This window comes from Lepus europaeus, chromosome 14, assembly GCF_033115175.1.
Source record: "Lepus europaeus isolate LE1 chromosome 14, mLepTim1.pri, whole genome shotgun sequence".
Classification (NCBI taxonomy): Eukaryota; Metazoa; Chordata; class Mammalia; order Lagomorpha; family Leporidae; genus Lepus; species Lepus europaeus.
Genome location: NC_084840.1, coordinates 56,281,112 through 56,302,125, shown reverse-complemented (window position 1 = coordinate 56,302,125; position 21,014 = coordinate 56,281,112). Strand labels below are relative to the sequence as shown.

General features: G+C 38.8%; 1 protein-coding gene across 2 annotated transcripts in view; it reads left to right on the top strand.

Annotated features, from left to right (window-relative positions):
- The window catches only part of FMN2 (formin 2), a 358,901-nt gene that overhangs the window by 166,702 nt on the left and 171,185 nt on the right, over positions 1 to 21,014 (top strand). For both annotated transcript variants that reach the window (XM_062210677.1, XM_062210678.1), the window contains exon 8: positions 17,960 to 18,021. In XM_062210677.1, coding sequence (XP_062066661.1) covers positions 17,960 to 18,021 — 62 coding nt within the window. The remainder of the gene's footprint in view (positions 1 to 17,959; positions 18,022 to 21,014) is intronic.

The following is a 21,014-nucleotide window of genomic DNA, read 5'->3' as shown; positions in this document are numbered from 1 at the left end:
TATTTGAAAGTCAGTTACAGCTAACAAGGGAGAGACAGAGAGAGAGAAAAAGAGATCTTCCATCTTCTGGTTCACTCCCCGAATATCTGCCATGACCAGGGTGGGGCCAGGAGCTTCATCCAGGTCTCCCACATGGGTGCAGGGGCCCAAGCACTTGGACCACCCTCTACTGCTTTCCAGGCATGTTAGCAGGGAGCTGGATGGGAAATGGAGCGGCCGGGACTTGAGTGGGCACCCACGTGGGACACCCGATGCTATGGACAGCAGCTTAACTTGCTGCACCACAGTGCCAGCCTCATGACGTTTTCTACATTGAGCACTTTGTGTGCTTTTATGGGCTCTGTCTTGAAAGGGGACAGAATAGTCAAGACTTCCTCTTTCCTCACTAAACTTGATAATGGTTCACCAGGGAAAGTAAGTTTTTAGAGCAGATAATTGAAATTCCTTTAAAACTAAGTATTTTTTAGAACTTTTAACGCCCATGTTTCTGGGAGACTTTCTTTGAATGTAATTTTATTATATTTTCTAGACAAAAATGGAGGGAGAGGATGTGGCTCCTCAAGATTTTATCTTGCTTAGCTTTACATACCTGGGTCTCCTAAGATTACTTTATTCACATGAGTCAAGGCGTTTGAAATATTTTGATATTTGATAAGTAATAAATGTAAAAATATTGAATTCCTTTACAATGAAGTCCAGTGGCCGGCGCTGTGGCACAGTGGGTTAACACCCTGGCCTGCCCATATGGCCGCCGGTTCAAGTCCCGGTTGCTCCTCTTCCAGTCCAGATCTCTGCTATGGCCTGGGAAAGCAGTGGAAGATGGGCCAGGTCCTTGGGCCCCTTCACCAGTGTGGGAGACCCAGGGGAAACTCCTGGCTCCTGGCTTCGGATCGGCACAGCTCCAGCCATTGCGGCCAATTGGGGAGTGAACCATCGGATGGAAGACCTCTCTCTGCCTCTCCTCTCTTGTGTAACTCTTCCAAATAAATAAATAAATCTTAAAAAAATAAAATAAAGTCCAAATATTCATTTAAATCCTATTGGATTTTTCTGTATTTTGAAATGCTTGAAATATTTAGAATATTCCAAATATGCACAATTTACCCTTTTGAGATGTTGTATGTATATGTGTAATTCTAATTTACTTATCAATGATCTCCTGAACCCTACTTCCTATTATGATATGTATATGTTAATGTTTGTTAAGTCTTCACTTTTTGAAGTTTGCTTTAGCACTACATAAGACATATTTGGGGTTCCCTGCCTCACTCCAGTGGAGCAGTTGGAGCCAGATAAGGAGGGTCAGTTGTGCTTATCCTGAACAAATCCTTGGAGTGCCATATTCACATCTTGTCCTGCACCTAACTCAAGGCCTGGGTGCCACAGGGAGATGACGTCCTAGCACCTGTGATGCTCTTGAACAGTAATTTCAGAATACTTAGTGACAGGCTTAAAGTGTTGAAGTATGGTGAAGTATGGTGAAGTCTCAGGAGTTAATTTTTAATCTTAGCTTTTAATTCTTTCATTTTGTGCCAAAGGGTAATTTTCCAAGAGAGGGTGAGTTTTCCTTTATAGAAGCCTGCTAGGTAGGGGACAAATATTCTTAAGCTCCTCTCACCTCAGCTATCAAAGGGGAATGGTAGGAGGTGTGACATTATCTAGAAAGTTTATTAATAGCTACTTGTTGCTTCTTGAACAATGAGGATGATAGGTTCAGCAGGGATTAAATTTGCACTTGCTTTGACAAACTATCATAGCCACTAGCAACCATTTGTTCCACAGAGTCATATTCAGTTTGTACATTTTGAAAATGAGAAATAAACAAAAATACAAAAGAATATTTTTGTGTGAGGATTATTTTTGGTTTTTTTTTTTTACCAGTTTGTTTGTTTTTTGACAGGCAGAGTGGATAGTGAGAGAGACAGAGAGAAAGGTCTTCCTTTTTGCCATTGGTTCACCCTCCAATGGCCGCTGTGGCCAGCGCATCGCGCTGATCCGAAGCCAGGAGCCAGGTGCTTCTCCTGGTCTCCCATGTGGGTGCAGGGCCCAAGCACTTGGGCCATCCTTCACTGCCTTCCCGGGCCATAGCAGAGAGCTGGCCTGGAAGAGGGGCAACCGGGATAGAATCCGGCGCCCCAACCGGGACTAGAACCCGGTGTGCCGGCACTGCAAGGCGGAGGATTAGCCTAGTGAGCCGCGGCGCCGGCAGTTGCAGTTTATATTATATGTTAAGCCATGGCGCCGGCTTGTGTGAGGATTATTAAATTTGAAATCTACATTGCTATCTAATGGCTTGATTTTCATGGAACAACTTATATATAGGTATTGTCAAGGAAAAGATGTTGGCAGATTTTTGTGATGGTAGAAAAAGGTTCCTGATCAATGACAATAACTTTGGGACTATGGAGAAAGTTCCTAAATTTCAGTTGAGTTCTTTGGATGGTATTTGGAAGAAAAGTGTACTATTCATAGAGCAACATGAGCTTCAGCTGTTATTTTGAAGACATTTAGAAGACAAGGGAGGGTAAGAGAATGGGAACTAGTTCTTTATATTTGGGGCAGATCTCAACTGAGAGTTCAAGGTGGCTGAGGTAGGTGAAAGCTCTCTTCCAACCTATGGCTTCCATCTCAAGCTTTTCTGAACAGTGATACCCATCCTGTTTTTTCACCATTTGTACATATTGCCATTGATCAAGGCATGCCAAGAAGCTATTCCATTAAAAATAATTTTCTTTAATTATAAAGAATTCCTTAAAAGCCATGAGTTAATTTAATTTGCTCAATTAAATCAAAATCTCTGGAATGTTGCAGTTGTAAAAATACTGAAAGTCATTGGTATTTAAAATAATTTAAGAAGAAAGGGGGTTCTGAGAGGAAAGGCTGATTTGTTGGTGTCTCCTTTGCCAAGACAGCACACTGAGCAGAGGGTGATGGTGGGTATTTGCTGAACTCAGGAAAGTGAGAAATCTGAAGCCGGGGCAGTAGAGACAAGAGGGGAAATTCTTCTAGCAGTCGACTTCATTCTACTGCTATCTGTTTCCACAGGTGTTAAGGTTCTCAAACGTGAGTGGAGGAATTAGAGCAGAGACAGTTGCAGTTTATATATATATATTTTTTATTTTATTTTTTTTTTAAATTTTTGACAGGCAGAGTGGACAGTGAGAGAGAGAGACAGAGAGAAAGGTCTTCCTTTGCTGTTGGTTCACCCTCCAATGGCCGCCGCGGCTAGCGTGTTGCGACCGGTGCACCGCGCTGATCCGATGGCAGGAGCCAGGTGTTTATCCTGGTCTCCCATGGGGTGCAGGGCCCAAGCACTTGGGCCATCCTCCACTGCACTCCCGGGCCACAACAGAGAGCTGGCCTGAAGAGGGGCAACTGGGACAGAATCCGTTGCCCTGACCGGGACTAGAACCCGGTGTGCCGGCGCCGCTAGGCGGAGGATTAGCCTAGTGAGCCGCGGCACCGGCAGTTGCAGTTTATATTTGAAAGTTTCCATTTTACCTGTTATCAACTTCCTGGTACCTAAGAGTACATCAAAGAAATCCTAGTATTTGAAACAACTTCCCTTATTTAAATGATTCACCATTCCCTATGCAATGAAATATTCAACTAATTTTTACTCACCCAAAGGAAAACATTGTAATAATATGCATCAAAAGAAAAACATGAAACAAAAACCCGTCATTAACTGGACAAATGCTAAACATGACTGGATATACACAAACAGTATGTATCTTTGCATGTGTTAGCTGCATATTGATTTAAGTAAATATGAAACTATTTCAAGGGGTTCATGATAAATATATGGCCATTAGGTTTTTCATACTTTTAAATATTTTGGAAAGTCATCATGAGGCACAAGTTAGTTCAGGTCAGCTCTGTAGTACAGTGAAAAGTATTCCCATAACATGTACAATTTTGGTACATAGGCTTTCATCTTCTCAGACATATATATTATAACCATTCTCTTAATTTTTTCATGACTTTTTTAATTTTTGGCAACTAAACCCTTTAGTTTATTCTCTTCCTTCATTATATCTGCCAATATAAAAGTGTTAACATATACCAAAGAAGCTGATGCTTTAAGTGAAAATTCAGATAAACTATGTTACAGAGGATTTTTTTTCTTTAAAATTGTGTGCAAAAATTCAAACTTATTCTGAGTTTATCTCAGAGTCAGGCACATTTGCACAGAATTCCACTAAAAAGTATGATTATTGTAAGTGTGATAGTTATTTTGGCATAAGAGATTTTAGATTTCTGATAGACTGTGCTATGGAGCAATACATACGCTTACATTCAAAATAAATCTTAGTAGTGTTCTCCTTTTTAGAGCATGTGTTACAAAACAGTGGCACAATGTGATCCCAGAGTTAGGGTCCTATTTCCAGGGGAACTCTCTGAGCTCTCTTTTACAAGAGTGTAAATGTTTACCTAAGCAAGAAGGTGAAGCCCGTTATGCCCAATAAAGGACATTTTGCAGTTCTGGTTTACGGAAAACATTCAACAGACAGTGGATGTTTTACACAAAGTACAGTGCGTTGTTTGAAACTATTTGCTCATCTATATACTATGCTTAAAATAAACACTATCTGGGAATATGCCAGTCTTTTTCTTTTTCTTTTTCTTTTTTTTCTATTTCTCTTATTCCACACCCTAGATTTTGTCACCTGCCAAAGTCAAATAAATCTTATCTAAACATTTGAGATAAGCCCTGAGTTGTACCCAGTTTGGTCAAATCAACAAACCTCTTCAAAAACAGAAATGAAATACAATATCGCTAGATTAAACAGTCTACAATGGCAATCATGTTTGCGTTTAAAGATTTTATTCCAGAAGGATTACAGTTTTGGTATTCTTTTTTTTTTTCTCCCTGCCTAGACAAGAAGGCGACATACTGACTCAAACAAAATGCATTTGTTCTCTAACAATTTAACTTGTACAGCTCTGATAAACATGGCCCATAGGTGTATGAAACCTACTGACTTAATCAGTAACTTATGTTGTTAACCTTGTATAAGCAAGTATACTTGAGATGTACCAGTATAGGATTGTGTGTTGGATTTCTTTTTTTCCAACAGGAAAAGGCTTTCTTTGTGTAGCCTAAGTAGAAAATCTATATAACTATGGCCTTTTATTGTCTGTATCTTACAACAAAGTCCCACAATATTCAACTGCATGAAAAGACATGATAGAATAAATGAATTTGATTTCTCAATTATATAATATTATAAAAATGCAGCCATTTGGGGGGGTGAACCAAAGGAAGGAAGACCTTTCTCTCCATCTCTCTCTCTCACTGTCTAACTCTGCCTGTCAAAAAAAAAAATGCAATTTTATTTCTTTCTAGGTCATGCAGTATTTTAACTATGTGCTACTAAGGTGTAAACCCTACAAGAGAGGAGACTTGTCTATCAGGTTTACTAGTGTATCTGTAGGGCTGAGTGAGGTAACTGGATCAGCATTAGAGCTGCACTAATATTTGTTCAATGAATGAATGAGTGATGTTTTCAAGAAGATATTTTGTTTCCCTTGTGGATGTTTTGTATTTATTGTATCAATTTCTGATATTTAAAAGCAAGTTTCTGAAATGAATGTTTTTGTCTTACAGCTAAGTGGTTCCTTTTCAGTGTCATACCTATTAATTAGCAAACTTGTATTTATATTGGGAAAGGACAAGTCAGTATACCATAATTATTTGGAGAAATATCTCTCAGGTTTTACTGACATTTGTGCATCTATTACTATAGAACCACTTAGACATTGCCTGCTGACTTGCCAATAGCTTGCTTTTCCATGGTTCTTTAAGCAGATCTTCACATACATTCGTTCAACCTCTTAGACAACAGGGAATTAGCCCCACCATAGATATGTTCTATGCTGCTCTTTTTTTATAGCGAGGCTCTGAAAATAATCCAAAATATACAATCTCATTTTCTGATTTATATTTTATTTTGCAAAAGCAATTATATTTATAAAGAGATGCTTATGTGTGTACAGGAACCTACCAACGTTCATGGAAAATTAATATTATGAAAAACTATATAGATTTCAAATTATACTCGCATAAAAATGAACTTCTATTTCCATTTTCCATGAAATTTTTGAAGTACTCTCATATGTGATATTTATATATTTAGAAAGAACTAAAAACTTCCCATTTTTTTTTTTTGAGTGTATGCTATGGCAAGAACTGTGTTTTACACAAAAGAGGAATTACTAATAATCTTTACAATAATTTAAGAAAAATGGTTACATTATCATTAATATACCCATTTCTTATATGAATAAATTAAGGCTTATGGAATTTAACAGATTTCCTCCAAGACACTGATGGCTTGTTAAGCAAAATGAATGATTTTGATTTAAATCTGTCTGAATCCAAAACACAAGGTTTAAGTTTCAAGTAATTTGGAGGAAAGCCACAATATTTGAATTGTTATTTTAGTAAATTGAAACTTCTCAGCCCACATGTAAATGTGTAAGCTGGAGGTTTGAGTGGAAAGAGTGATGATAAAATGTGTGTCACTATGTAAATTTTTTTTTTGACAGGCAGAGTGGACAGTGAGAGAGAGAGACAGAGAGAAAGGTCTTCCTTTACCATTGGTTCACCCTCCAATGGCCACTGCGGCCGGCGCACTTCGGCCAGCGCACTGTGCTGATCCGAAGCCAGGAGCCAGGTGCTTCTCCTGGTCTCCCATGTGGGTGCAGGGCCCAAGCACTTGGGCCATCCTCCACTGCACTCCCGGGCCACAACAGAGAGCTGGCCTGGAAGAGGGGCAACCAGGACACAATTCGGCGCCCCGACCGGGACTAGAACCTGGTGTGTGGGGGCTGCTAGGCAGAGGATTAGCCTAGTGAGCCACGGCGCCGGCCACTATGTAAATTTTTAAAAATTATTTTCAATTTTATTTGAAAGAGTGAGAGTATATGTGCGCGTGTGTGTGTGTGTGTGAGAGAGAGAGAGAGAGAGAGAGAGAGAGAGAGAGAGAGAAAGAGGAGACAGAGGGAGGGAGGATTGGATTATACACAAACATTAATGAGTGATATCTCCCCTTATCTAGACCTTGCTTAATTCATTTTGCTTCCTAATAAATTCAAAGATATTGGAATCCAGTCCTTATTTCCTTTAAATTCATCAGAATACAGATGAAATCCTTTTAAAATTCCTCTGCCTTCTAAGTCTCTCTTTAGTTTGTGTTAATCACTAGTCACCTCACCCACGTATGTAAATTTGCCTCAATATTGTTTTTTTTTGTTTGTTTCTGTTTTTGTTTTGACAGAGTTAGAGAGAGACAGAGAGAAAGGTCTTCCTTCCATTGGTTCACCCCCAAAATGGCCAAAATGGCCAGCATGCTGCGCTAATCCGAAGCCAGGAGCCACGTGCTTCTTCCTGGTTTCCTGTGCAGGTGCAGGGCCCAAGCACTTGGGCCATCCTCCACTGACTTCCCAGGCCATAGCAGAGAGCTGGCCTGAAAGAGGAGCAACCGGGACAGAATCCGGCACCCCAACCGGATCTAGAACCCAGAGTACTGGCGCCGCAGGCAGAGGATTAGCCTAGTGAGTCGTGGCGCCGGGGAGTATTGTTTTGTCTTGAAAACCTGGAGCTGAGCACAAACTTAGCTGGTTTAGAAGTGGGAAATATTCTATTATCAGATAAAGGCTTACTTGTAAGAGATGATAAGCTAAAAACCATTGCTATATTATGATCTGGCTTCTGGCTTCAGAGTCTCTGAGATATTTTGTATCTTATTTATTTGAAAGGTAGAGAGAGAGGCGGGGTGGGGTGAAGAGAGAGATGAAAGAGTGAGCGAGTGAAAGCACCTGGGAGAGAGCAAGCACATCCCCTTTTGCTGGTTCATTCCACCAAATGCCTAGGACAGCCAGCCTGATCTGAGCCAGGAAGTATGGTAGGAGCTAGGGACTCAATCCAGGTTTCCCACATGGGTTGCAAGGACACAACTCCTGGAGCCATCACTTTTCAGGTTACACATGGCAAGAAGCTGGAGTTCAGGCCAGAACTAAGTGTTGAACCCAGGTACTCTAAGGTGGGTCACAGGTGTCTTAACCACCAGATTAAATGTCTGATCTTCTGAAAGTTCTTTTTTTAAAAGATTTATTTTATTTATTTGAGAGTTACAGAGAGAGGTAGAGACAGAGAGAGAGGTCTTACATCCGCTGGTTCACTCCCCAGATGGCCGCAATGGCTGGAGCTGCACCAATCCGGAGCCAGGAGTCTCTTCCAGGTCTCCCACGTGGGTGCAGGGACCTAAGGACTTGGGACATCTTCCACTGCTATCCCAGTCCATAGAAGAGAGCTGGATCGGAAGAGGAGCAGCTGGGACTAGAACTGGCGCCCATGTGGGATGCCAGTGCTTCAGGCCAGGGTTTTAACCTACTGCACCACAGCGCCAGCCCCCTGAAAGTTCTTAAGAGCCTTTTTTTGCATAGTAGGCAATGTCATTAGTGAGTTCTGTAAGCAGAGGGATCACCAGAGTTCAGTCATCTGGCTAGGCTAGAGTGTGAACGAAATGCTGTATATCTGACTGAAATATGGTCAGGGGGAATATATGATTCTGTAATCTTTATTTCTGAACTCATGGATATCTATTCTCAGGAGCTTGTCAAATTTTATTTTCCCCTACAACTTCCATTATTTGGATGTTGGCCTATCTGAATTGGACAAATTTTCTTAAATTTTTATTTTCGTTTTTATTTACTTTTAGGAAATCATTCTCAAGCTTCTACTGAGTTTCTCTATTGCTAGTCCTGTGTCCTGTGTTTTGATGTTTGGAGAGCTATTTTTTCTATTTCAGAGGATGTTGCAGTAATCCAGTCCATAACACAAATATTGGTTAACAGAGTGGGAGCAGTGGTGGTGGAGTGGGGAGAAATGAAGTCATGTTCTAGTTGTATTTGGAAGGTGGAGCCAATGGGAGTCATGGTTTTTTGGATATGAATATGAGTTGGAGAAAGGAGTTCAGGATCATCTGGGCATCTGCAGTTGGAATCTCCATTATGGGAGAGCCAGTTTATCTGTTAAATGTCCAGGTTGAGATTCTGAAAAGGCAGCTGGTTGTTTGAGTTGAGAGTTCAGGAAGATGGTTGGAGGTTGAAGATGAAAGTATGAAATATTTCAGGTCCACCGTGAGATTGAATGAGACCACCAACACTGTGCATGTACATAGAGGTAAGAAGAGGTGCCAGGGTAGAGCCCTAGAGCCCTAGGAGACTCCAAGAATAGTAACTGGGGAGAGAAGGAGCCAGAAAAGAAGACTGAAAGATCCGGGATATTATAAGCAGGAGGAAGTAGAAGAGACAGTGATATCCTGGAATCCAAATTAAGCATGGGTATGGGAAGGAAGGAATTTGTAACTGTGTCAAGTGCTGCTAAGGACTGATTAATATGCATTTGGATTTCAACCCATTTAGATCACTGATGACTCAATAAACAGGGCGGAAGCTTGACTTGGGTTGGGATTAAGAAGGAATGGACAGAGAATAATGTGGGGACAGCAACCATTGCCAACACTTTGTAGGAGGTGGAGAAATTTCATTCTTTTCCACTTCTTGGTCTCTACCTTTCCTTGTAGAAATTTTCCATGGATTAATTTGATCTTTAGCCATCAATTTTTGCTTAAAAGACTAAAAGCTGATAAGAAGTTGTGAGCACTATTTAGGGCTTTTTGACTTAGAGTTCAATGCAGTATTATCTTGGCGCATTATTTGTTTGGCAACCACACTGCCATGTTTATCTTTTAGTCTTACTTCTTGGGGTGGCATTGGAAGTAAAAGTTTATCTGGCAATGATCTGGGCTCCAGGTTGGGGAAGAGGGCTGTCTGGGTTAGGAAGACTTCTGGACTCAACCAGATGGTTGACCCTTTCAGATGAAGGATGTAACTGACTAACCAGTAGCACTCACCCAGTGCTCCTTGTTTCTGGCATTTCCTACTGTAGTCTCAGGCAGTACAGGTACCTGCTGCCAGTTCCATGGCCTTCGGGATTGGCTGTTAGTTTTCCCACTGGTGCCAGCTGTGAATTCACCATTTTAAGATCTACTGAATCAGGTACAGCTAGCTTCTATTTTTTTTTTTCTGTTGTCTGCCTTTCTTTAATAAATATATCTTTAGTAAAGTTTTGGTGGAACTTCAGGATAAAACAAAATTAGTTTCATTTTTTTTTCTGCCACCAAAATTGGAGATGCTTCCCATCAATACATAGTTATCACAGTTCAAATCAAATGAAATGATCTGAGTGTTAGGGGATGCTGTGAAGATTTGGGCTACTATTAATCATACACTTTCAAGCTGTCTGTCAGTTTAAAGATTTTTAGGCTGGAAATACCCCATTCTTTATGTCTTCCATTTGCAAAAACTCTACTTAGTGCTTATGTTGTAGTGTAATTATTTGTTGATGAGTTTTTCCACTTCATTATATGTGAGCTCAACTAGGAAATTTTGTTTTCCAGTGGCTAAGGCAAAATGACTAACCTGAGACTGTCTTGAATGAGAGGAGTTTTTGATATCTGTTACTTAAGATGTGTTTCTACTCAAACAGTTCTTTGATTTGCAGCAATTTGCAAGGCTAACTGCATTTTAGCTTTTCCTGTGCCTTCTGAATACCAACTGTGGTTAAAGATGGTTTCTCTAAGCCTTTATCATCTTTTTTACTCTCACAATGTGAGGAGGTCATGAACTGTAAATATAGGCTGATTTATGTTCATTTTTTGTTTAAGATTCTGCTAACTCTGCTGTCTTCCCATATACCTTAACCAAAATCAGTGTAGATGGTTTCTCTGTGGGTACATGTTTAGTCTCCTGTGTTACTATCAGTACAAGTGACAGTGCCGTTTTTCTTTTGACTGAGCATGTTTCCAACCTAGTTTGTCTATAACATCTCAATCATCATACTATTTTGAAGAGATAGTAATAAAATATTTTCTAAATAGGAATATGAAAGGGACCATAATACTAACAAGACAACATTGTCTGAGTTCTTCATGTCCTGCACTGCTTCCAAGCGTTTTATTTGCATTATTCAATCACCTACAAAAACTCTTTAGCGTAGGTGCTGTTGTTAGGTCCATTTCACAAATTGTCCAGAGTACACCAATAATAAATCATGGAGCCAGTGGATTTCTGAGCCCACCGTGTCCTATTGCCTCGCAGTGCTGCCTGTCAGATGATGATGTGACATGACATATTGTTATCTTTGCATTCTATGTTTGGGAGCTATGATGTCAACTAGAGTGATATTAGTTGTTTATGAAAAAATAATCAGGGTGATTGCAGGGAATAGTTGCTTGGATCAGTAGAATGAAAAAGTGAGTTAATTTTCAGAAATTACTACTGACCTCAGCCTATTATAACGTATCAAGATCAAGGAAGATGATTTTCCAAGCCCTTCATGTGCTGGTATCCTCTAGATACAGTAAAGGAGACAGTGATAAATCAAGCAGGATCATGTAATTGTAGAAGAAAGGGTCTATTCAAATTATCTCATGTGTCTCTTTAAAAGGGATTCAATATGCCTGTGAAAAATGGATTGAAAGTGTAACGTTCATTTTTTCATGAACATCTAAAGAACTGTCATATGTCATATTTCATGTAAATTATTTTTATATAAATTATGAATTTTATGAAATTTTTATAGAAATTATGAATTTTAGCTCATTTGACATATATAGGAAAAGTTAGCTTTTCTAATAGTACATTTATTTTGCTAAATATACAATGCTAAACTGCCCTTGGTTTCCTGACTCATAGTAACTATGAGATAATAAATGTATGCTGTAAAAGCCCCTAAGCTTTAGTGTAATTTGCTATGCAGAAATGAGTAACTAATACTTGAGATAATAAACTCTGTAAGGTCTTCCATCTGTCTACATCTGGTTAACAGATAACACAGGAAGGTTTAGGGTAGGAGACCACAGTGGCTGGCATAAGTGTTCAGAGCTGTTGGAGGAAAGGACCCATCAAGTGCAGCCTTGATATTGTGCCAGTCCTGACCCAGGCAAACCATAAGTACACAATATCAAGGTTGGACTAAAACACCAACACCATTCTGTGGCTTAAAATGTTGCATCCCCAAAGGCTAATCATATCATATATTTACGCATTTTAAGTTAGCTATTTCATCTCACCACTCAAAATATATGAAATATTTTACAAATATGGCCAATAATGTTTTACAAAATGTTTGTTCTAAACAAGTTTCTTTTAATGGTAACTCATCTAATTTGGTATTTCCTTTCTGTGTAGTTCTTGAAAGCATAGGGACAAGATTCTTATTGCTATCTAGTGTGTGGGTATGTTGTAGCTGGCTGAATCTAGCCTCTTGACTCTGACCTGAGAAGAAATTCAAGGATGAGATGCAGGCAAAGGCAGAGAAGCAAGATTTATTTATTTATTTTTTTATGTGCAAAGAGAAAGTGCTCAAGCATTATGGGCATGCTCAAGAAAGCACTACTCTCAGTAAGGTTCTAGCCCATCCATTTAGAAGCAGAGTGGGTTGTGTCTAGAGTGGAGCTTGATTGAATATTCAAAGAAAGCTGAGTTTGGAGGGATGGGGTTTGAATACTGCCTTTTGTCTGACCCTTTTATTGAAACCTCAGAACTGTCATGTAGGCCATGGTGATTTTATTAAAATGATCTTATAATTAGCTAAAGGTCATCATGGGGATTCAGCTGGTTGGTTATTTTTAGATGGTGCCAGTTCTAAATGGGGAAACCATAGCAGTTGCAGTTTTTTCACAGAAGGGGAGGGTGTTTGGGCAGTGCAGATGGGACTGCAGCTTAGGAGCAGCTGCAGGGAGGGGCTGGCATCTTCAGCTCCTTGCTCACCACTTTCCTGCCTACATCAAGTGATTTGATATTGTCATATGTTGGAAAAGAAACATGTCACACATGTCTGGTGTTGCAGAAGGCAACTATGGAGAACACAGTAATAGCAAAGAGCAAGTGTTCAGGAAATAGACCTTCGACTTTTAACTACTTGTGTTTTATGTCAATGAAATCGTGTGTCCAGTGTGAGACAGTTTCCTTGTTGGATCTATAACCCTTGGTTGTTTTGAATTGCTTTTTAAAAAATTTTTAAATAAAATATCTTAAAATCAAAGGAAGATAGATTTTCTTTTCTGTTTGGACGTTTTATTTTGAGACCTTTGTAATATCAAGTTAAGATGATTATTTGAGTTCCAAAATAGGCTATTTCACTCTTCATGTTGTAGCAGCATGTTTTAATGAAAATGACTTTGGATCTCAGCAAACTCATACCTACAGAGTTCATGAAGCAAAGAGTTAGTTATTTATGGTCTTAACTTTTGATTATTGAAAGTAATCGTTCAGTCCTGATCATTTTAACTTAGCACGTTCTCAGCTCTGACTCCAATGTCTAACCAATATGTTCATAGATAATACAAATATCAAAATTAATTGCACAGATTTTCCCAAGGCATCTTGAATTATCCTTCTTACTACATAATTGATAATTTTATTCCCATGATAAATATGCTACAGACAAAAGTTGTTATTCCACTTGATAAAGTCTCAGAGAAGCTTAGTATCTTGATCAAAGCCAGATGGACAGTTGGTACAAAGGCCTGAAAGAGTTGTTTTCTATGTTCTTCTATTTCTCTATCATGTCATTTGTGCTTTATAAAATTGTAGGATTAAAAATAAAATTGCATCCATTACCAAACACATGGTAGTTTATATATTGTTTAGAGGGAGTGGTAAATACCTCCACTTGTTTTATTCCTAGAAAGTTAGCATACTTGACAAATAAATGAATAATCTTTTAATGTGCAAAAAGGGCTAGTGTTTCTTCTCAACACCTCTTGCATTCTTGTACCCTCCCACATTAAAATAGAACAGATGTTTCTTAGTTAAATTCAAAGTAGCATTTAAAAAAAATTAAAGATTTATTTATTTATTTATTTGAAAGGCAGAACTACAGAGAGGCAGAGGCAGAGAGAGAGAGAGAGAGAAGTCTTGCATTCATTTGTTCACTCCCCAAATGGGCACAACAGCTGGAGCTGAGCCAATCCGAAGCCAGAGGCCTGGAGCTTCTTTTGGGTCTCCAACACAGGTGCAGGTACTCAAGGATGTGGGCCACCTTCCACTGCTTTCCCAGGCCACAGCAGAGAGCTGGATCAGAAGAGGAGCAGCTGGAACTCAAACTGGTGCCCATATGGGATGCCAGCACTGCAGGCAGCAGCTTTACCTGCATGCCACAGCACCAGACCCAGTAGGATTTATTTTTATATACTTTTCAGGAAAATAATTAAAACTCCATTGTATTTGCAGGGGAGGAGTGTGGGGATGGGAAATATGATGAGTCCTAGACAATGATGGGTATTTTGGAATGTCTTTAAGCATCAGGTAGGAAGTGAATGTGAGATACTTGGTCTCTAATCTGAAGTACAACACATTAGGACCTAATTGAACATTGAGGATAAAGTAATCTGAATTGAACATTTAGCACCAAATATCATTTTAAGGACTGGATTTATCTATGTTCTGAAACCCTGTCTTTTGCTTCACAGTTTACATGTTAAACAAAACAGTATAATGAACAATACTCAATACTTATTTGTTGGGCTGTACATTTAGTTTCATCACTTATCATTCAGGTAAAAGTGACATCCCTCTATAGATGGAGTTGGAATTTTACTCTTTGATATATGAGGAAACTAAACCAAAAGTAGAAAAGAAAATTTGTTTAACTTTGAATCTGATAATAAGGCTTATTAGAGTCAGAAAGATCATGTAAGAGCTCTACTTTGATGAAAAGTTGGCATGGAGAAATAACAATCATGGGATTGCCTTTGGTCTCAACGAAAACCAAAATCATGGACTGATGTTTGGCCTAATGCTTAAGATACTGGTTAAGACACCTGCATCCAATATCTTTGTGTCTTGGTTTGATTTGTGGCTCTGGCTCTGGTTCCTGTCTCATTTCCCACCAGTGCAGACTCTAGGAGGCAGTGGTGATGGCTCAAGAAGTTGGGCTCATGTCACCCATTTGGGATACCAGGATTGAGTTCCCATTTCCTGGCTCCTTGCTTTGGTCCTGGAGCCCACCCTGCCTTTTCAGACATTTGGAGAATGAGCCAGAGATATAATCCATTTCTATTTCTCTTTTCCTCTGCCTCTCAAATACAAAAAAATTTAAAAACAAACAAAAATCACACCAAAATCAAATATGAAAGCTGTCAATATTTTCCATTATTTCTTTCTCTCCTTAAAAGGAATTAAAGTTTACATAAATTTACCTGAAGTAATGTGTGAGCAAATAAATATTCAAATTTGAACTCAGCTTTGTTTGATTCTATGTTCTTTCCACGTTAGTAAATTACATCTCATCAAAACACTACTCTCTTTGGAAGAATTATTACCTTAATATAATTTAAATATTCAGATATTTTCTTCTTCAACAGCACTGAAATCTTGGATCTGGGACTGAGAAATTTCTGAGGAGTTTTTCCATAGAATATTTTACCATTTTTAAAAGTATATATGTCTTTTTATACATTTATAAATATATAATTCCTTTGCAGGATCATATCTAGATACATGATTAGGGTCATCTTTATGCATAATTAGTTTTCTGCAGACTTTCAGGGCTGAGTAACTCTGTACATTAGCATCTAGCATTTCCAATCTCAATATATTATTGCTCAAGTAACTGTAACTCTATTGGTAAAGTAGCATAATCCCCGATGTTGGACTATATTAGTGAATACACTATCTTCTTTCCTTGGTTTTATATTTTCATTAATTGAAAATGTAGTTTATCTAGTCTTAGATTTTAAAACAGGGAGCAGTGAAAGACCACTGAAAATCTGATAACATATGTATGAATTTTAACCTAACTTTTGACCTCTGAGAAGTTAACATGTACTTTTAAAGGTGGGGAAATACAGCACTTAATAACCTTAATCTTCCTAAATTTTGTTTTACCTTTATTTCCTATTCAGAACTCCTACCACTGTGTTCATTCCTATTCCAGTATCTAAGCTTTCTTTCTTTTTAGCTGTATAGACCTGATTACATTGTACCCAGGACACTCCTGATGCCAATTAGAATTAATCATTGTTATTAATCTCTTGACTATGAAGCCAACAATGAGGAAATTGTGTGGAACAACAGTGATGGTGTTGCTTTTCAGTGAGATTTTCTATGGAGGAATGAAAAGTGAGGTTTCTTGGGTTCGAACCTTTTGAGAACTTGGTTATACGCATATGATATTTCTTAAGATATTCTTAGGTATATGATCTTGCACGAGATTAAAAATAATGAGAAGTCTCAGGATATTCATAAGTTTCATGTGAGGAAATTTATAGGAATCATAGCATGTCTTAAAATGATGGATAAAGTCAAAAGTTAGTTGTATCCTTTATGAGTTTTGCTTCAGTATCAGTGATTTTATTGTGTTTCTTTGTCTTGTTTCAAGGGTGAAATTTTACACTAAGTTGACTATTAGCAATTCCTCATAGTTTTCCCATCCATCACTTACTTTATCTCCAAAGGAATGTGGATAATCAGTGGATTATAACCTAGCTAATGAATTCCAAATCAAATTTTTGGATTCACTGTAATTTTTTTTAAGGGCTACTCATTGAAAATCTAAAGGAGGAGATTCCATATATGAATTTGCTATAATTACTGAGTTTAATGCATTTTGCTTCATATAATTACAGCAAAAATCCATAGTTAACCACTTTGAATTAACTTTTGCAATACTATCAAAGCTATATGGACTATGCTTCTATTACTTTGAAACATTGAATAGTTTGATATGTTTGCCTTATATGGACTAAGAAGTACAAAGATTTGTGTGAGAATCTTAAAATTGAGATAGGGGATTATTATTAGCGTGGAAGTATCATATTCTACTTGGTATGATATTTGTTGGTGAATCTGGGCTCTGTTCCCAGAAATGCTAAATTACCTAGCTGAGGTTTCTCATTCATCCTATCCTTCCATTTCCCACTTGTCTTTCTTAATTCTTTCTTGGGATTTTGCCAGAGTCAACTAGAAAATGTCTCTTGTGTATTTTAATCTTTGAGTAAAGAGAGATAGTAAAATGTCCCAGTTCTCAAAATAAATATATCCAATTTGTGATTATTCACATTATGAATTTTCTCCTAGCAAACTTTAATCCCTCAAGTGCTTCACTGCCTACCTGGCACAAATACAATCAGGGCAAATTTACCTAATGTCTAGCTAATAAATATGTGGCAAATGAACTATGATTTTGATTAACCTGTGTCTAAAGAACTACAGCACACCTACTCCAAAATATAATACTTTTCCTAGACCAACAAATGTGTTAAAGAACATATTTTAGGTTTTCTCTTATCTATTCCATTTCTTCCTTGTACAACCATAGGTAGTGTGTATCTTAATCTTGGATATTTAAGTATGAATCTGTGCTAATTGCAGTACCAGTATCAAAGAATTTCCCTTTGACTGTAACACTTCAAGGAATGATAACAGGAAATGAATATCATTTCTATACTGTCTCCCTATTTACTGATTAAATTTGTCATTTGTTGAATGTTTTAGGTAAATTGGCAGAATTTCTCAATATAAAACTAGGATGTAGCAGTGATAGAAGTGATTTTCTGTTTTCTTGTTTTTCTGGTATTAATCAGACTTCGCAAATTCAGTTGGGCTCTAAGAGGCAGATTCAGAGTTTCTCTTTGACATTTGATTGGGCCGTGTTGATGGAATTTTGTATTTGTGGAGCAAGTGAAAGCTTTAACACTTGACACCTGCCCCATTGAAACTCCCAGGGCATGATCTTTGTAGTGGGATAAGTGAAATCATTGGAGTTGGAGCACCTACAATGTCTGACTATTGAGTCACAAACATTATCACCTGAGATGGTCAAGTATCTTTTTAGAGCTGCCTTATGGCAACTTACATGATTTGTCTTTTTTTCTTTTCACAGCTGTTGTTAACTTGGACAACTCTGTGGTTGACCTGGAGACTCTTCAAGCTCTCTATGAGAATGTGAGTAATAGAAGGAATTTTATGTGTGAGTATATCATACACACACAATCCACGTCCAAGTGCACATGTAGGTTTATTGTTTTTCTGTCCTTGGAGGAAATTTGATCTGGTTAAAGTGAATTTATGTCATGAGGAGTTTGTTATGATATTTCTGTTTTTTTAAGAATATTTATTTATTTATTTATTTATTGGAAATGGAGAGAGAAAGAGAGAGAGAGAGAGAGAGAGAGATCTTCCAACCACTAGTTCACTCCCCAAATGGCTGCAATTGCCTGAGGTGAGCTGATCCAAAGACGGGAGCCAGGAACTTCCTCCAGGTCTCCACATGGGTTCAGGGGCCCCAAGACTTGGGCCATCTTCTACTGCTTTTACAGGCACATTAGCAGGGAGCCTTATCAGAAATGGAACGGCCAGGACTTGAACCAATGCCCATATGGGATGCCAGTGCAGCAGGTGGCGGTTTTACCCTCCATACTATAGCACCAGCCCCTGTTGCCATACTTTCTAGGAACATGTTGGACTAATGAGTGGTCTCATGGTTTTAAATATTGTGATTCAAAACATGTTGCATGTGAGGTCACTGCATTGCCTCCTTGAAATAATAGTCAACACTTAGGCGAGTTAAGAGGTGAGCATTGTTCTGTGCATCTCACACATGCATTTGTTTAAAATTTTATAATATTTAATTGATAAAGATTGAAAATCATCAAGATGTCTAGCATACAGATTTGATATACATTGTGTAACTACCATAATCAAGTTAACACATCCATTACTACCCATATTGTAGGTAGGAACTTGTTTATCTTCCAAATGAAAGCTGTGCCTTTTAACTAATTTCCCTATTTTGCCTGAGCAAGCACTGTTATACTAACAGCTTCTGTGAGTTTGAGGTTTTTAGATTCCTTATTTATATTTTTGCGTTTGGTTTATTTCACTTATAATATTCTCCAGGTTTGTCCATTTAGTTGCAAATGGCAGGATTTCCTCCTTTTTAGTGGATGGATAATATTCCATTACATATATCAACCATGATTTATTTGCCATTTATTCATCAGTGGACATTTAGGTTGTTTCTGTATCGTGGCTATTGTGAATAATACTGCAGTGAAAAGTGTGTGTGTGTGTGTGTGTCCACATGCAGATACCTCTTAAACATAATGATTTCATTTTCATTGCATATATATCCTGAAGTGGAATTGTTGAATCATGTAGTTGTTCTATTTATCATTTTTCCATAATGGCTACACTAATTTACATTTCTAATGACAATGTTCTAGGGTTTCCTTTTCCTACAAAGAACTTATTTTTTAAAAAAAAAGAAGAAAAAAAGATTTATTTATTTATTTGAAAGGCAGGGTTACAGAGAGAGAGAGGGAGAGATAAAGACTTTCCATCTGCTGATTCACTCCCCAAATGGCTGCAGTGTCTGGAGCTGGGCTGATCTGAAGCCAGGAGCCAGGAGCTTCTTCTGGGCCTCCCATGTGGGTGCAAGGGCCCAAGGACTTGCCCATGCTCTGTTGCTTTCCCAAATGCATTAGGAGGGAGCTGGATCAGAAGTGGAGAAGCCAGAACTCAAGCCAGGGCCCAAATGGAAGGCCAGCACCACAGGCAAACACCTCAGCAATTAAGCTAAAGGGCTGCCCCTGCAAACCACTTCTTTTTTTTTTTTTTTTTTGACAAGCAGAGTGGATAGTGAGGGAGAGAGAGAGAAAGGTCTTCCTTTTTGCCGTTGGTTCACCCTCCAATGGCCGCTGCGGCCAGTGCATCGTGCTGATCCGAAGCCAGGAGCCAGGTGCTTCTCCTGGTCTCCCATGCGGGTGCAGGGCCCAAACACTTGGGCCATCCTCCACTGCCTTCCCGGGCCATAGCAGAGAGCTGGCCTGGAAGAGGGGCAACTGGGACAGACTCTGGCGCCCCAACTGGGACTAGAACCCGGTGTGCCGGCGCCGCAAGGCGGAGGGTTAGCCTGTTAAGCCACGGCGCCAGCCGCAAACCACTTCTTATCTCTTGTCTTTTTACAGATGACCACCCTAGTAGATGTGAGGTCATGTCTCAGTGTAGATTCGATTTTTGTTTCTTTGATCAACTAAGAGCAGATACTATTATCCCTTTTTTACACATGAGGAAGCAGACAGAGAGAGCTTAGATTGTTTCCTCAAGGCCTCATAGCTAATGTTGCAGTGTAGCTGGGACTTCCTTCATTGTGGCTCTATTTCTCTACATTGTCAGTTAACTTCACTAAGTGCAAGAGCATTTGGCTTTTTTTCTATGCAGCTTTTTTCTTTCTTTTCTTTTTTTTTTTTTTAAGATTTATTCATTTATTTGGAAGGCAGAGTTACAGAGAAGCAGAGGCATTGAGACAGAGACAGAGACAGAGAGGTCTTCCAGCCACTGGTTCACTCCCCAGATGCCACAACAGCCAGAGCTGAAGCCAGGAGCCAAGAGCTTCTTCCAGGTCTCCCATACGGGTGCAGGGGCCCGAGAACTTGGGCTGTCTTCCATTGCTTTTCCAGGCCATAGCAGAGAGTTGAACTGGAGGTGGAGCAGCTGGGAACTGGCACCCATATAGGATGCCGGCACCGCAGACAGGAGCTTTACCTGCCATGTTACAATGCCAATTCTTAGCTTTTTTCTTAAGAAGGGGCAAGAGGAGTATCAAGGGAGAATAACCACAGGTGTAGCCAGTGCCTTTACAAAGTGCTGTTGTTGCAGTAGTATATGGAGTGGTTTTCATTAGGATATGGCATTAAATAACATTGATTCGTGTAGTAAGGGACACAAGGGCCCCCTTCTCTAGACCCTCATCAACACTTAATATCTTTACCATTTTTGATAATGGCAATCCTGATAAGCAGCATATAATTTAATTTATATTTTCTGATGATTAGTGGTATTGTGTAGTTTTTCGTATGTGTATTGTTTGTATGTGTTCTTTTGGGAAATGCCCATTTTATAATCTGATTTTTTAATTTTCTGTGGAGTTGTTTGAA